The sequence below is a fragment of the Chiloscyllium punctatum genome, chromosome 11 (assembly GCF_047496795.1).
Source record: "Chiloscyllium punctatum isolate Juve2018m chromosome 11, sChiPun1.3, whole genome shotgun sequence".
Lineage (NCBI taxonomy): Eukaryota > Metazoa > Chordata > Chondrichthyes > Orectolobiformes > Hemiscylliidae > Chiloscyllium > Chiloscyllium punctatum.
Window position 1 is genome coordinate 84,405,965 of NC_092749.1, and position 17,987 is coordinate 84,423,951.

The 17,987-nt window shown below is 41.4% G+C and overlaps 1 protein-coding gene across 2 annotated transcripts in view; it reads left to right on the top strand.

Annotated features, from left to right (window-relative positions):
• impg1a (interphotoreceptor matrix proteoglycan 1a) overlaps positions 1-17,987 on the top strand; it is a 139,653-nt gene that overhangs the window by 77,232 nt on the left and 44,434 nt on the right. For both annotated transcript variants that reach the window (XM_072581143.1, XM_072581144.1), the window contains exons 9-11: positions 8,597-8,853; positions 14,469-14,524; positions 15,743-16,934. In XM_072581143.1, the coding sequence (XP_072437244.1) occupies positions 8,597-8,853; positions 14,469-14,524; positions 15,743-16,934 (1,505 nt within the window). The remainder of the gene's footprint in view (positions 1-8,596; positions 8,854-14,468; positions 14,525-15,742; positions 16,935-17,987) is intronic.

The window sequence follows — 17,987 nt, forward strand, 5'->3', positions numbered from 1 at the left end:
GAGAATGGCTGCAGGATGACGAGGATTGTGTCCTGAACACTGAGTGACTATATAACATTCAAGGAAATCAGAAGCTAGGTGAAGGTGGAGGGGTACCATTGTTAATCAAGAAAGGCATTTACACAATACTTAGAGATGACCTTCATTCAGGAGATAAAGTTGTAGAATTGGTTTGAGTGAAGATGGGGAATATTAGGGGAATGAAGTAACTAGTGGGAGTAGTCTATAGACCCCCAAGCTGTAAGCATGACGTGGGAGAAAGCATACAAGAAATGTTAATTGCTTGTGATAAACAGATGGCAGTAATCTTGGGTGACTTCAATCTGGAATAAACTGGAATAATCCGTTAAAGAGAAGTGAAAGGGAGAGAGGAACCTAGCAAAATTACAAACATAAAGGAAATGGGATAAAGCAAACTGATGAAACTGTTGGCTGCGAATTCTCAAGGTATAGATGGAATTCATCTTAGGATCCAACAAGATGTTCTTAATGAGGTGGTAGATGAGTTGGTATTAATTTTACAAAATTTTCAAATTCTAGGAATGTTTCCATGCTAAATTGCCCATAGTGTTCAGGGATGTGTAGGTTAGGTGCATTAGTCATGGGTAAATATTGGATAAAAGGGTAGGGGTCTGGGTGGGTTACTCTTCAGAGGGTCAGTGTAGACTTGTTGGGTTGATGGGACTGTAATTCCACTTACTATCCAACTCACTACCCTGTTTCTCCATTCTCCCCATACCCTTTGATCCCTTTAACACCAAAAACTGAATCTAAATCCTTCTTGAAAATGTTCAATGTTTTGGCCTCAATTGCTTTCCGTAGCAGAAATTCCATACTCACCACTCTTTGAGTGAAGAGACTTTTCCTCACCTTAGTTCTAAATGGCCTACCCTATGTCTGTAAACTGTAACCCCTAGTCCTGGACTCCCCAATCATTGGGAGCATCCTTCCTGCATTTATCCTGTCTAGTCTTGTTAGAATTTTATAGGTTTCTATGAGATTCCCCTCATTCTTCTGAACTCCAGTAAGTATAATCCTAAGCGATCCAATGTATCTCTTCATACATAAATGCTCCATCCCAAGAATCAGCCTGGTAAACCTTTGTTTCATTCCCTCTATAGCCAGAACATCCTTCCTCAGACAGGAGACAAAACCTGCATGCAGTACTTCAAGTGTAGTCTCACCAAGGCCCTGTAAAAATTGCAGCAAGACATCTCTGCTCCAGTACTCAAATCTTCTTACAATTAAGGCTAATATATTGTTTGCATTCTTCACAGCCTGCTGCACCTGCATGTTTACTTTCAGTAACTAGAGTACAAGCACACCCAGGTCTTGTTACACATCTCCCTTTCCCAACCTATTGCCATTATGATAATAACCTATCTTCCTGTATTTGCTTCCAAGGTGAATAGCCTCACATTTATCATTGGTATACATTTGCCTACTCACTCAATATTTCTGCTTCCTCCCCACAGTTCACCTTCTCACCCAGTTTTGAGTCATCTGCAAATTTAAGTGGAATTACATTTAGTTCCCTCATCTAAATAATTAAAATACGTTGTGAATAGCTGGTGTCCAACCACCAATCCCTGTAATAACCCACTTATCACTGCCTGCCATTCAGAAATAAACAGGACTTTTTCTATTCTTTGTTTCCTGTCTGCCAGCCAGTCCCCTAGCCATGTCAGTGCACTAGCCCCAATCCCACATACTTTAATTGTATGTGCTAATCTATGGGACCTGATCGAAAGCTTTCTCAAAGTGCAATTCAGCCACATTCACCAGTTTCTCCGATCATCTCTGCTTGTTACGTTCTTGAAACATTCTGTCGATTAGCCGAGTATGATTTCCCTTTCATAAATCTATGCTAAATCCGCTCAACTCTGTCACTATTTTCTAAGTGCTCTGCTATTAATTCTTTTACAATGGACTCAAGAATTTTCCTAACTACTGATGTCAGGTCTATAATTTGCTGTTTTGCTCCTCCACCTTTTTTTTAAATAATGGGGTTACATTACCTAGCTTCCAATCTGTAGAATTGTTCGAGTCTATCAAATTGCAAAAGATGACCACCAATGCACTTGTTAGTTCTTTAAAATATTCCTTAAAAGTACTCTGGGATGTAGATTATTTGGCCCTGGGGATTTATTGGATTTATCCAATTTATTTCCTCAACACCATTTCCCTGTTAATACTGATTTCCTTCAGTTTCTCCCTCTCACTAGGCCCTGTGTTCCCCAATATGTTTGAGAGGTTAGTTGTGTCTCCTTTGTGAAGACAGAACTAAAATATGTAATTATTTGGTCTACCATCTCTCTTTTTCTGCTATAATTTGCAATGCTTCTGACCTACATTTGTCCGAACATTTTCTCTTCACATACCTATGGAAGTTTTTATAATAGGTTTGCATGTTCCCTGCAAGCTTACTCTCATACTTCCCCATTTTATTTTTGTGCCAGACAGGAATGAACAACTTTTGCAGTTCCTCCATCCTATCTTTCAGTGTTTCCCATTGTCTATCTACCATCATCCTGATAAGTAACATGCCCTAATTTATCCTCATACCATCGTAGTTTTCTTTATTTAGATTCAGGACCCTGGTCTCAGACTCAGTTCATCACTCTCCATCTTAATGAAGAATTCTATTACATTAGGTCACTCTTGCCCAAGAGACCTCACATGGACAGACTGTTAATCATTCCTTCTCTGTCTCCCCTCAACCTTTGCTACTCCAGAGAAAACAACCTGAATTTTTCTAGCCTCTCCTTATAGCTCATACACCCTATTGCTGGCACTGCCTTGTCCTCTTCAAGTAGACCCAGTAGGGGTTTGTGGTCCATCATTATTACAGATTTATGTCCATAATGGGTGTCACGGTGGCTCAGTGGTTAGCACCGTTGCCCCACAGCACCAGAGACCCAGGTTCAATTCCATACTCCAGTGATTGTCTGCATGGAGTTTGCACACGCTTCCCATATTTGCATAGGTTTCCTCCCACAATCCAAAGATGTTCAGGTTAGCCATGAGAAGTGCAGGGTTGCAGGTAGAGGGAGTGGGTCTGGGCTGATGCTCTTTGGAGGATCAGTGTGGACTTGATGGGCTGAATGGCCTGCTTCCACACTGCAGGGATTCTATGATTCTGTGTAAAGGTAGTGGTGGAACTTTCTGACTCCAAAAATGACTGCCAAACCTTCATTCTCTATCTTGGTGTGTTTGTGCTCTGCATCAGTCTAAGTCCTGGATGTATACACCATTCAGTGTTCATCTCCACCTATGAGCTAATACTATGATGCTGTATGAGGAAAAATTACATGTCAATAGCAGGTCTCGCTTGGGATCATAGTGTGCCAACACCTTAAAGAATGGTAGCTATTTCTTCACTTCCCTAAAGGCTACAGTCTTTCCAAGGCTGACCCATTTTAGGAGCTGATGCATTGCACCTTTGTGCCAGCTGCCGCAGGTTTTAGCACATCCCTCACACATAATCCTGGACCTTAGAATGTGCCAGTCTGCAACACTTGGATGAGGTCAACTCTTTAAACTGGAAGATTGACAAGTTGCAGGCAGATAAAAAAAGCAGTCGATGTTTGTCTCGGCGTACGTCCCAGGGAACAAACTGTAGAGCAGACAGTCCTGCATCATGGAGCTGCTTGGGACAAACCTCAAAAGAAAAAAAAATTGCTGCATCTCTCCCCAGACCTTCTTTGCAAAGGAACATTCCAGAAGAAGGAGATATGTGACAGTCTCTTCTTCCCTGTAGCCGCTTCCAGGGAGAGAGTCCGGGCGTAAATGTAGGATCTCATAGGTGTTACCCTTTCAACCAAGCGACGTCCTAGTGTTTGTTGGTAAGTCCTGGTGATGATGTATTCCAATTGAGCATTGCAGACTGACACCTTCGGTGTTCCAGGAGCATGTGCAGCCTTCAGCACTCAATATTGAGATCAATAACTTTACAACATGAGCATATTCTTTCATTTCCATTACCAACCGCCACATTCCAGGCCCTATCTGAACATAGAACATAGAAAAGTACAGCACAGAACAGGCCCTTTGGCCCACGGTGTTGTGCCAAGATTTAATCCTAATGTAAAATATAGTAACTTAACCTATGCACCCTTCACCTCACTGCTATCCATGTGCATGTCCAGCAGTCACTTAAATGTCCCCAAATACTCTGCTTCCACCACCACCGCTGGCAACGCATTTCATGCATTCACTACTCTTTGCGTAAAGAACCTACCTCTGACATCTCCTTTATACTTTCCTCCTAATATCTTCAAACTATGACTTCTCATACCAGTCCATCCTGCCTGGGGTAAAGTCTCTGGCTATTGACTCTATCTATTCCTCTCATTATTTTGTATACCTCGATCAGGTCTCCTCTCTTCCTCCTTCTCTCCAGAGAGAAAAGTCCGAGCTTATTCAACCTCTCTTCATAAGACAAGCCCTCCAGTCCAGGTAGCATCCTGGTAAACCTTCTTTGCACCCTCTCCAAATCCTCTATATCTTTCCTGTAATAGAACGACCAGAACTGGATACAATATTCCAATTGTGGTCTCACCAGGGACTTGTAGAGCTGCAGCAAAGCCTCACGGCTCTTAAACCCGATCCCCCTGTTAATGAAAGCCAAAACACCATATGCTTTCTTAATAACCCTATCCACTTGGGTGGCAACTTTGAGGGATCTATGTACTTGCAAACCCAGATCCCTCTGTTCCTCCACACTGCCAAGAATCCTGTCTTTAATCCTACATTCAGCATTCAAGTTCAACTTTCCAAAATGCATCAGTTCACATTTATCCAGGTTGAACTCCATCTGCCATTTCTCAGCCCAGGTCTGCATCCTGTCTATGTCACGCTGCAGCTTTCAGTAGCCCTCTATACTATCGACCACACCTCCAACCTTTGTGCCATCTGTAAATTTGCTAACCCACCCCACAACCTCCTCATCCAAGTCATTTATAAAAATTACAAAGAGCAGAGGCCCAAGAACAGAGCCCTGCAGAACCCCACTCAACACTGACCTCCAGGCAGAATATTTTCCATCTACAACCATTCTCTGCCTTCTGTCAGCTGGGCTGCTTTCAGTACAGACAATTCCGTTCACCTAGTTATGGTCTTTCTGCTTTGCATATTATCAACCATCTCTGTGTGCCTAACTGTCTTTCTCTCTCTCTCTTTGGGCTCTATTTTCCCTAAACATTTACTCCCTTTGCCCCATCTCCCTTGCCAACCATGATATTAACATAAATTCCCAACATTTCCTGGGTACTATCAATTCTGAAGAAGTATCACTGGACCCAAAATGTTAACTCTACTTTCTCTGCAGAGATGCTTACAAACCTGCTGAGTTTCTCCAACAATTTTTGTTTCAGATCTTCAGCATCCACTGTTTTTAGTTTTAGTTTTTAGTTATATATTTGGATCAATTTAAGTTGCTGCTTTATGAGAGGGTAATACTTTGAGGGCTGCAAGTATGTACTGAACTTTGGACAGTACAATAATTGGGCTGGTTATCCATGCACACCTCTCCACTAACTCACCCAGTTCAACATTAATTATTTTGCATCAATGGCTGAAGTTCAAATTATTTTCAATTTGAGAATGTTATTTCAATTTCATAAAGGAAGCATTCTCCAAATTAGAAAAACCACATGAGGTGATACAATGATTCTTCGGTCTTTATACTACTCTACACATTTCGTATTAACCTAATCTAAATAATCTGAATGGTAATGAGGCACTGTTACAACCATTGATTGCACAATGTTCAGCACTATTCCTGACATCTCAGATACCAAAACAGTCCATATACATATACAAAAAGACCTGAATAATATCTAGGCTTAGGGTAGCATTTGTTCCACATAATTGCAGCTAATGGACGCCTTCATTAAGAAACCATCTAACTGCTGCCCCTTGACAGTCAATGGCATTACCATCACTGAATCCCCCACTATCAACATCCAGGGGTTACCATTGATCAGACACTCAACTACACTTCCCATATAAATGCAGTGGCTACACAAGCAGGTCAGAGGCTTGGAATACGATAATGAATAGCTCACTTCCTGATTTCCCAAAGCTTGACAAGGCACAAGTCAGGAGTGTGATGGAATACTCCTCACTTGCCTGGAAGAGTGCTGATTCAACAACACTCAAGAAGCACGATGGCTCAGTGGTTAGCACTGCTGCCTCACAGCACCAGGATCCCAAGTTTGATTCCAGCCTCGAGCGACTGTCTGTGTGGTTTTTGCACATTCTCCCCGTGTCTGTGTGGGTTTTGTCAGGGTGCTCCAGTTTCCTCCCACAGTCCAAAGATGTGCAGGTCAGGTGAATTGGCCATGCTAAATGGGTGAAATGGGTCTGGGTGGGTTACTCTTCGGAGGGTCGGTGTGGACTGATTGGGCTGAAGGGCCTGTTTCCACACTGTAGGGAATCTAATCTGATCATCCAGAACAAAGCAACTCACATCAACAGCGCCAGGTTCAATTCCCACTTCAGGCAACTGACTGTGTGAAGTTTGTACATTCTCCCCGTGTCTGCGTGGGTTTCCTCCCACAGTCCAAAAATGTGCAGATTAGGTGAATTGGCCATGCTAAATTGCCCGTAGTATTAGGTGAAGGGGTAAAATGTAGGGGAATGGGTCTGGGTGGATTGCGCTTCGGCAGGTCGATGTGGACTTGTTGGGCCGAAGGGCCTGTTTCCACACTGTAAGTAATCTAATCTAAGAAAAGATCAACTCCTTCCACAAAAAATACTCAGTAGCAGCAGTGTGTACAAGATGCATTGCAGAAATTCACCAAAGATCCTTAGACAGCACCTTCCAAACCCACGACCACTTTCATCTAGGACAAGGCAGAAGATACATGGGAACAACACCCACGAGTTCCCTCCAAGCCACTCACCATCCTGATTTTGAAGTAGATTGCTGTTACTTCACTGTCACTGATTTAAAATACTGGAATTCCCTCCCTAACAGCATTGTTGGTCTACGGTCAGCACGTGGACTGCAGTGGTTCAAGAAACCAGCTCGCCATTGCCTTCTCAAGGGGAACTAGAGACAGGCAATGAATGGTGGCCATGCAGCAGTGCCCACAACCCACAACAGAATAATAAAAAGGGCAATGATTGGGAATGCCGACAGTTTCTCTTTCGTTAATGCAATGTTGCAGTCCTTGCAAACGGAAATCAGTTAGAAATCACTGAATTGACATAAGCTTACATTTTTCAAATGGTTTCGTGGCTGTTAAAAAAAATCCTTTAAAATGTTATGCCTTTCGATTGATCGAGAACTTGGCTTTTAAACAGCGCACTAAATCACACTTTTTGCTGTGTGCAAATAATCACATTGACGTTACAAGAAACTAACTACTTGTGACAATCAAAGTTCTCTTTTCCATGGTAAAAATTCCACAAATTTGAACATTAATTTTTTTAAAAGATTGTTTACGATATTTCAGTGTTTATCTAAATCCCAAGTAGATGTCCCAGCTGCTTATTCAACTTCACATAAAATTATAAAAAGGGAAAGATGAAACTAATTTGTTGCCTTCTGAGTTGCTTTGTGTATGAATTCTTCAACGTGACTGGTTGCTTAGCTTGTTTGATGACCGGCTGCTAGAGATCCCCTGAAATCAGAACTAAGTCAAAATCAGAAAAGATGAATTCCATACCACAAGAGCTCATTAATCTTTATGGACACTTACCTTGAGCTCAGCGATGAGAACCCTCATTTCACTGCTGACTACAAAATTTACACCCGAAACGTCATTTCTCCTGCTCCTTGGATGCTGCCTGGCCTGCTGTGTTTTTCCAGCAGCACATTTTTCAACTCTGGTACTCCAGCATCTGCAGTCCTCACTTTCTCCCTGTATTCAAGTAGTGCCTGGTTACATGAACATCTTTTTTCATAGCAATATTCTTTTTGTTTTCTTCATGAAAACTAAGCTTGCTTTTCATTGGGGAGGGAGTAGTAACATAAGACCAATGCATCATTCCTGATTTAACATTTGTCATAAGCAATGGTGATTCACCTTTCAATTTACAAAGCATCAAGCACAATCAAATTTTGATATAATAAAGACTAAGTGCATACAAGAGAGAACATGTATTGGGAGACCATCTTTAACACTTCATCATGTCTTAAAGTAATTTACAGCGAATTAAGAAAGAAAGGAAGAATCTAGCAAATAATAAAAGCAGTGGTGGGCACGTGGTTAATGTAATTCAATACCTGACTGTAAAAATTACATTAAAAATCACACAACACCAGGTTATAGTTCTGGTTTATTTGGAAGTAAGTCATGTCAAAAGCCAGCCCAGTTCTACATGTTGGCACAATCCTCGCTTCCAGATTTTACAACCACGTTAGGGCTCATCAAGTGTAAAGTAACAACCATCTGATGAAGGAGCAGTGCTCTGAAGGCTAGTGCTTCCAAATAAACCTGTGGACTATAACTTGGTGTTGTGTGATTTTTAACGTTGTGCATCCTGGTCCAACACCGGCACCTCCAAATCATAAATTAAACTAAACTTTTTTTCTGCACTAAGGCATTGATCAAGTGCATCTGATCATAAATTACTTTTCTTTCAGTGAGGATGGTCACATGATTCACTTTGCCGCCATCTTTGATAAGAGGGCAGCCACACTGAGTGATATTCGGAATGATGTGCTAAACATCGGCTCCAATAAAGTTGAGAATGGAGACTTGCTGTTTGAGCCACAAGAGGAGCTCCTAGAAAAACCATTGGCCACTATAACAGTCACCAGATTTCAGGACATGGTTGCCATGGCACTACTCAATGATACGTCTTTTTCAATGGATCCAAGTTCAATTCGATTTACTCAAGGTAATCTGTTGTCTAATTTAAGCAGGTAACCATGCTTGGCTGCCTTCATCTCGTATTACACTGATGATAATTAACCTGTTTGATAAATTTGCTAAAGCTTTATGTTGTTATTGACAAGGAATAGATTTTGCTGAGGCACAGAGGTAAATAGATGATCATTTCAAAAACGAAATGATGGTAGCCTAGAGTCAACACACTGGTGAGTTGGCCTTCATTAAGACTTGACCTCCCTAAATTGGAGCAGTGATGTGAGTTAAATGCCTCAATATTGCCTCTATCATTGTCATTCCTTGCTGGATCAAAATGCAAGAGCAACCTTTGAGGTGCTTGTGCAGGAAAGAAATAATAACTAAACCTTTGCTGTGGGACACAATTTAGCAATGGTTTAATGGCTACCTCAAGTAAAATAATGTTGTACGCATTAGCTGAATGTGTAAAAGAAGATTTTGAAAGAAAATAATAAAGAACCCATTATGGACTATGCAACTAAAAAGACAATTTTTTAAAAAGTCTCTAATGCTGATCTTATTTGATCAAGACATCTTAAACAAAGTAATTCTTTTCAAAACAGTATTACCATGGTGATATAATCAGTATCCAATGAAATAATTTGTTCATCTGATGCCTGCTCATTTAGTAAAGCGTTATCTCATGTTTGGTATATTTAATTTTCTTTTATTCGATCTCTATTATATGTGAGAAGTAACGTACACGATACACAAACAAACAAAGGAATGAATTTTAATCTGTGAAGACAATTGGTTAAAATTAGATTAGAGATATTTTTAAATTAAACTCAACCTCAACCACCTCCATCCAGTGACTTTTGGATTTAATAGAGGCAGGACAACAGGGGTCAGTCAACCCACTCCCAAGATGTGGGTAAACCAATTAAATGTTGAATATTATAATGAAGCCTCAGATTATCAGGTTTAACTCTGAGTAGTCAGGTTTCTCAGGTCTTGGGAAATGTGTCCGTAAAGGGAGGCATGGATATCTTTGGTAATTGCCTTTACAGCACAATTTGCGAGTCAAAAGGCCACAATAATGTTTCCCAAGAATTAAATTCTCCTCCTACCATCTCTTCTAGGGCCAGGAATTGAAAATACCCTGGGGAGCCAGGATCAGACTCCATGTCTAGGAATGGGGACTGTACCTCACCTACCAGCTCAGTCCCACGAACAGTTTCAACTCCCTACCTAGGTCTGCAGCCTGCTGTAGAATATTCCTCACCAAGTTCACCAATCATGCTTACTTCCAAATCCGGGAATGTGGAAAAAAAAACACTTTAATGGATTAAAATTGCATAGGAAATCAGAAACACAGATTTCCACAGATTACAGTGAAAAGCTTTGTTTTACAAGCAGTACAGGCAGATCATAGCAAACAAGGACATACAGATCAGATAGAGCAAGGCATACAAAGTTACACTGCACAGGGAAGTGTGCAAAGCAAGATCAACATCAGCAAATGCAACATTATTTGAAGTTAGAGAGATCCATTCATTATTCTAATAAGAGCAGGAAAGAAGCTGTTATTGAACCTGTTAGTGCACGTGTTCAAGCTTCTGTATCTTCTGCCTGACAGAAGAGATTGTAGGAGAGCATTACTGGGATCTTTGATGTTGGCAGCCTTTCTGCAGCAATGAGCCATGAAAATGGAGTCCATGAATGGGAGGTTGGCTTGTGTAATGGTCTGGGCTGTGTATACAACCTTATGTAGTTACTTACTATCCTGGGCAGAGCAGTTGCCGTTATGCTCTCAGGCAGTATGTTTTCTATGGTGCATCTGTAAAGGTTGGTGAGGGTCCTTGAGGACAGACTGAATTTCCTAAACCACCTGAAGAAGAGGAATCGTTGTGCCTCCTTCACCATCGCATCTCCATGGAAAGTCCAGGAGAGGTTGTCAGTTATTGTCACTTCGAGGAACTTTGCGGTCTCCATCGTCTCCACCTCAGCTCCTTTGATGTAGATGGGGATGTGTCCTCCTCCTTCTCCTTTCATAGTCAGAGTCAATTCCTCAAGTCAGTCATCTTGTGACGAAATCCCTGTTGCTGGCCTTCAATTTTCTCTTTCCCAGTTTGAATATCAAAGAATCATCAGTTCCCCACAATGCAGAAAGAAGCCATTTGCCTCATCAAGTCTGCACCAACCCTCCAAAGAGCATCCTATCTAAGTTGCCCAGTTCAGTAGAAACAATTTATATTGAAGTAACAGTGAACTTGCCTTTATTGCAACATTTCCAAATTACCCATTCCCAAATTCTGTGCTGAGGTTTACTGCCCCAACACGCAACATTTTGCACCTGAACTTCATTTGTGACTGCATTGTCTGTTTAAGGTTTGTAACTTCCTCATTGGAACTGTCTGCTGCTGCTGCCTCTCCCTCTCTAGTTAATGTCATTTACATTGAACATTTGGATCTATTTCTAACACATGATATTTTGTCAAGCAGTTGTCTGTTGTCCATCAAAGCAAGTAGACTTACAGAAAATAAAGACTTTGAGCTGAATCTTTTTTTTAAGCTTAGACCAGGTTTTGTTAGAGGTTTTTGGAGCATTTTTGTCATGGTTCCCAGCAGGTTCTCTCACCCTATCTTAGTAAACGCACCTTATTAATTACATGTCATGCCTCTTTAGTGACTCTCAAATCCGATTACTGCACCAGCTTACTCAGCATTGTTTCCAGAACAACTCACTGTTCAGTGAATATCTGCTAACACATCAACATCGCTCGCATGTGCATCATGTTTGAAAGACCTACTGTGAACCCAGACAAGCACAGGTATTCTCAAGCTGTTGTGCTCAATCAAGTACACGTGGACAAGATGTCAGAAATGGGAAAGATGGCACCACCTTTCTCCTACAGGGATCTGCAGGTCCTATTCGATGCAGTGGTGCCTCTTCCTGGAGGACCACTAGAAGGGGATGCACCATCACTTATCTGCCCCCATGGGCAGGTTGATGTCTGCTCTGGAGATCGAGGCCCAACACCCTCAGGGACTGCTGGAGAGAGGTACACACCTGCACCTCATCTGACCAGCCCTGGTTTCCAGAGCCAAAGGCATGGTGACAGGGTCCTTTACACTTACAGGGGGCATGATGGTGTAATAAGATATCTAGCCAGAAGGTAGAACCATAGTCAGGTCCCTTAGTAGTTCCACTCTGGACACTGAAGAATTGGCCAGGCCCGCCACCTCCTGCCAGCTCCCTCTGACCCTTTGAAGTCCAAACTGGCAAGAAGACCCTTGACATGTCTGGCCTGACTAAACTCAAGTGCTTCCTCATGTCCAAGTCCAACAGGCCCCAACAGAGCAGGCTCCTTTCACCCAAACTGCATACAGGTTGGAATACACTGAGGTATAGTGGGAATGACAGGAAAAAAACTTTGAAGACACTTTGGTGGAATGAGTGAACAGGTCTTTTAGGTAAATAATAGTTTTTTTCATAAAAGTTCACAATGTTAATTTTTTTGCAGGAGTTTGAGAGTCTCTCTGTACAAATGCAAAACACATTTCACACCATCTAGCAGCTGGTATGACTGGATACGATGGAGGGAGGTCTGTACTGAACACCTCCTGCACAATCTGCAATCAGGGGAGCAATGTATGCACATAGAATCATAGAGGTTTACATCACGGAAACAGACCCTTCAGGCCAACTCCTCCATGCCGACAGATATCCTAAATTAAGCTCGTCCCATTTGCCAGCACTTAGCCCATATCTCTATAAACCCTTACTATTCATGTACCCATCCAGATATCTTTTAAATTGTGCAATTGTACCAGCCTCCACTACTTCCTCTGGCAACTCATTCCATACACGCATCACCCTCTGTGTGGAAAATTTGCCCCTTAGGTCCATTTTATATCTTTCCCCTATCACCTTAAACCTATGCCCTCTAATTCTGGACTCTCCCTAACCCAGGGAAAAGACCTTGTCTATTTACCCCTCATTATTTTATAAACCTCTGTAAGGTCACCCCTCAATCTTCAATGTTCCATGGAAAACAGCTTCAGTGAAAAGTTACAAATCACACAACAATAGGTTATAGTCCAACAGGTTTATTTGGAAGCACTAGCTTTCGGAGCACTACTTCTTCATTGGGAGCTGATGAAGGAGTAGTGCTCCAAAAGCTTGTCCTGTTGGACTATAACCTGGTGTTGTGTGATTTTTAACTTTCTTCACCCACACTACAATACCGGCATCTCTAAATCATGATCCCTGGTCTATTTAGCCTCTTCCCTATAGCTCAAACCCTCCAATCCTGGCAACATCCTTGTAAATTTTTTTCTGAATCCTTTCAAGTTTCACAACATCTTTCCTGCAGGAGGGAGACCAGAATTGCATGCAATATTCCAAAAGTGACTTAACCAGTATCCTGTACAGCTGCAACATGACCTCCCACCTCCTGTACTCAATACTCTGACCTTCTTCACTCTCCTATCTACCTGCGACTCCACTTTCAAGAAACTATGAACCTGCACTCCAAGGTCTCCTTGTTCAGCAGCACTCCCCAGGACCTTACCATTAAGTGTATAAGTCCTGTCTTGATTTGCCTTTCCAAAATGCAGCACCTCACATTTATCTAAATTAAATTCCATCTGCCACTCCTCAGCCGATTGGCCCATCTGAACAAGATCCCATTTGAGGTAACCTTCTTTGCTGCCTGCTACACCTCCAATTTTAATGTCATCTGCAAACTTACTAATTATAACTCCATATGGCATTGGCCTCTGGAGAAAACTTTGTCCATCCTTGTTCAACATCCCTAATGTTTGACTCCTTTTATAAACATAGGTGTAGATGTCAAAGAGTTGTCCAGCCATGATTATGAAAGGGAGATGTAAAATATAGAGAGTCAGTGCTGCAGGATGCCCAAGGAGTAGGCAATCTGTTTGTCTATGTGTTCTACCTTTCATGAGTCTCTGACCAATTTTGTTGCCTTTTAAAAGCCTTTTGAATGGTGGGTACAACTACTGAAGGAAACAAATATTGACTTTCTTAAGGCTTAAAGTCTTTTTGATAGCAAGGAACAGAGAAAAGCACTGAGCTGGTGAATATCTGACAGCTCCTCATTATCCTATTGACAGCTCCAAGCTGTTCAGTTAGATGACAACCTATTAATAGGAGTTGAAAGGCAGAAGACCTTTGTTATCGATAAATGGTCACTAGTGTGCAGACCAATCAGCTACTTGTTGCTGGCTGAATCACCATTCATACACATGCTTGGCTGCAGCTTGTTTGCAAATTACAAATCAATGACTGCTTGATCAAGCAGCTGTGAAAACCATGGGTGTCAAGTTGCTTGCTTTTAAAAATGGAATAATCTTTCAGCAATCCTAGATTTTTAAATTTATTCTTTTCCCATTTCAATCCATAATCACAAATTCAGAAAAATAAAAATACACTATCTTTACATCATTTAAACTATTCCACATTGTAGTAACATCCATATTCTTACCACTTTCTTATTAAGGAGGCTACACAAAGATTTTAAGTTTAAAAAATTTCTCTATTTAATCTAAGGAATTTCTGAAACCACTATTTCTAAATTATATCATTTAAGTTTTATGACATGAAATTTTTAATTCTTTCTCACTATATTCTTCCTGCAGCCTCTGATGGTCTCGACCAATTGACTCCCAACTTGGATCTGACTCCCATCGAGCTGGTATGCTTTGCATCCTATGAATTTCTTCAACAGAATTTTAAACAATGTTATACATCAGTCCCTGAGTGTCATGTTTACAGAGTGATCCTTCATTCTATCAGGTTCTTTATGTTTAGCTGCCTATATATAAATTGATAAGGGTCAATGCATTACGTAGATTTTGGGACATTTTTCTCCTAGCAGCCACCAGCCAATTCTCGTCCTCTTCAGGTTAAAACAATGAACATTAGCCAAAGGCAGGGTGGAGCATAGAGAGAAAAGTCAGTACATACAGAATTCACCAGAGGAATTGCCTCTCTGCAATCCACCCATGTGATGCCAAGGAGATTTGGACAACTTGTTAGTTTAGACTCAGTATGAGCTTAGAGAATTAACTGAGGCAGATCATTGAGAAAGCAATAGTCAATTCAAATCAATTTGTTGTTATTTTGCTTTATAAATGGATGAGTGAATATCTTTTAAAATGCAGCAAATAGCTTGGATATAGACTAACAATAGTTGGGGGAGGGTGGGATGGATCTATTAAATAAGAGAAAGTAAAACGTATTTGCAAGTGCAATTTTTAACAAGGAGTGCTCTGGTGTCAAACATGACAATGGTGAATTCTTTAAATACTGGTCTCTCCAATAAAGTTACCAATGACTTTCCTACCATTCCACTGGTATGGAACAAAGCATCACCGGTGTTTTACATTAACAAAGACAGCCCAGCAGGAAAGAGAGTGAGAACCTTTTTCCACGTATGGAGTCAGCTATTACAAGGGGGCATAGCTTTAAATTAAGGGGGGGTAGATATAGGACTGATGTTAGGGGTAGGTTCTTCACTCAGCGAGTCGTAAGTTCATGGAATGCCCTGCCAGTAGCAGTGGTGGACTCTCCCTCTTTATGGGTATTTAAGTGGGCATTGGATAGGCATATGGAGGATAGTGGGCTAGTGTAGGTTAGGTGGGCTTTGATCGGCGCAACATCGAGGGCCGAAGGGCCTGTACTGCGCTGTATTCTTCTATGTTCTATGTTCTAGAAGAAGGGTACATGGAAAGGGTTAGGGAACCAAAACCAGTGTCGGGGAAGGTTTTGAACTGGGGAAGCTGTAAGAAAAATGGCAAGGCTGAAACATTGAAGGGACAACAAGTTCCAGAATTAAATTGGAATTAAAGAAGCAAGTAGCACTAATATTTTCTGCAGAACAATGATGTATTTTATGTTTTCTCTTTTTTAGGAGAGTCATTTAAGTCCAGCGATCACTGGAGAATTTGTGGAGGACAAGTTGATGGAGAAGATTCCAACCATCCCTTCAGAAGGAAAACTTGATGAAACCATTAATGAAGTCATAACTGATACCATAGTACAGGTTACACGGATAGATCCCACCCAAACTGGAGCCACTAGTGTCCCAGATGATCTGCCAAGTCAACTACTTGTGACAGAACCATTACTTAATGTCCCACTGGAAACATTCTTAGATAAAGAGACCACATCAGTACCACCGACTAGTTCTAATGGAGGTGTGACCGAAAGTGGACACCAGATCAGTAGTCTGACATTTACAACCACGGTTGTAATGACTGGTGATCTCTTAGTTACAAAAGAGATTAGCATATCCACCTCTGTTTCATCTGATATGCAACAGATGACTATGGATGAAAACATAACTGGTGTCATAGTTTCTGCTACAGATCAGCCCGAATACATGGTAGAGACCAAACCAACAATTACTGAAGGAACCATCAGTGACATGGCTACCTCAACTGTACAGGTTGAACACATGCAGGAAACTGAACTACACTGGGAAATGGAAGAGGATGTTGCTACAGATAAGGTTATTGGTAGGGCTACATCTCCTCCAACTGCACAATCTGAGCACAAAGAAGAAATAAAGGAGGATGTTAACCTGGCTGAAAATTTAATTAGTACCCCAGATTCTGCCGTACAGCCTGAACATTCCCATTTAGCCGCACAGGTTATCACCGAGGAGACTGAAGAAGGCTTTGCTGCTCGGAACATCACAGAATCTCCTACTGCACAGCCAGTCAATCAGAATCTGTCCTTGGATGCAAAGATTCAGCAACTAGCAGAACAACACCACAGCAATACATTGCCTCCTTACATAAGGGAAGCCCTTCCACACCAGGATGAAGAAAATGTGGAGTCAAACGTTATTGAACAAGCACAGCAGTCCAGCGAAATCATTCACACTACAATCTATCCATTTATTTTCAATCAGGAGACAATATCTAATACTATGGCAGGAACTTCAGTAGAAGATGACCAGGGCAGCAGTATAACAATCCCTCCATCCCAGGAAACTACGAGTGACAATGGAATTGGATCAAAATTTGATGCAGGAGCAATTGATATCAGCATAATGCCAGGCTGGACATCATCACAAACTGGTATAAGTAAGGCAGAAGGTGAGTCTTTTATTTTGAGATATTGCATTTTCCACAAGGGAAACTGTTACACCAAAGATCCAGATAAAAGGTAAGCAACTGATTTCGACCATGAGAACCAGACCAAAAGCAGCACAAGAATATATTAATACAACACTGTAACAGCACTGTACATTGCTAATACAGCACTATATGAGAAAATCACAAGCCAATACAAATCATACCACTGTCACACCATTTTGCTATAGGGCCAGACCCATATAGGAAACTCCCAGCACAGGATTAAACGAAGCGAGGAGCATATGAGCAGAGCACTAAACCACAGAAATCTAAATTAGCAGAAGACTATCAAATTAGTCCACAAACGTATCAGGAAGGTGCTACACCTGCAACAAATTAAATCAGCACAGGACCATACCCATATGGCACAGACCAGTATTGAACGATTCCGTTACCTGGATATTTCAGTACTGTTCCTTGTGTAAAAGATCATGCTAGTCTAGGGCCATATCATACAAGACCACACTAGCACAGGACTGACCAACACAACACCTCACTGGTGCCGGTTCCTTCCAGTACTGGATGATACCATACAGGACCTCATCAAAACATAACTGCATCAGTAAAAAACTTTGCTTTATTGACCATTGGATGTGAACCTGGTACATCTCCCTAATTCCCTTGAGAAGGTGTGTGATGGCATATTGTCCACTTACCTGGATGAGTGACTCTCTATCAACACCCAAAAAGCTTGACTCCAAACTAACATTCCCGAAAAGCAGCGCAGCTGCATGAGTGCATAGCTGCTCCAAAAGTTGAACACATGGTGATTGTGGGATTGAGTCCTGGTTTTAGAAAGTCACTGTCTCAGAAGCCTATGCAGCTAGTAAGAAAATTAGAAGGAATGCTGTACCCAGCAGAACAAACCAGCCTACTTGATTAACATCTCATCCACAACCTTAAACATTTCTCCATTTACAGTAGTGAGTAGCATCTGCAAGAAACCCACCAAGCCTTCTTCAACACCAGCTTGTAAACCCACAACTTATACCAGCTTCAAAGGACAATGACAGC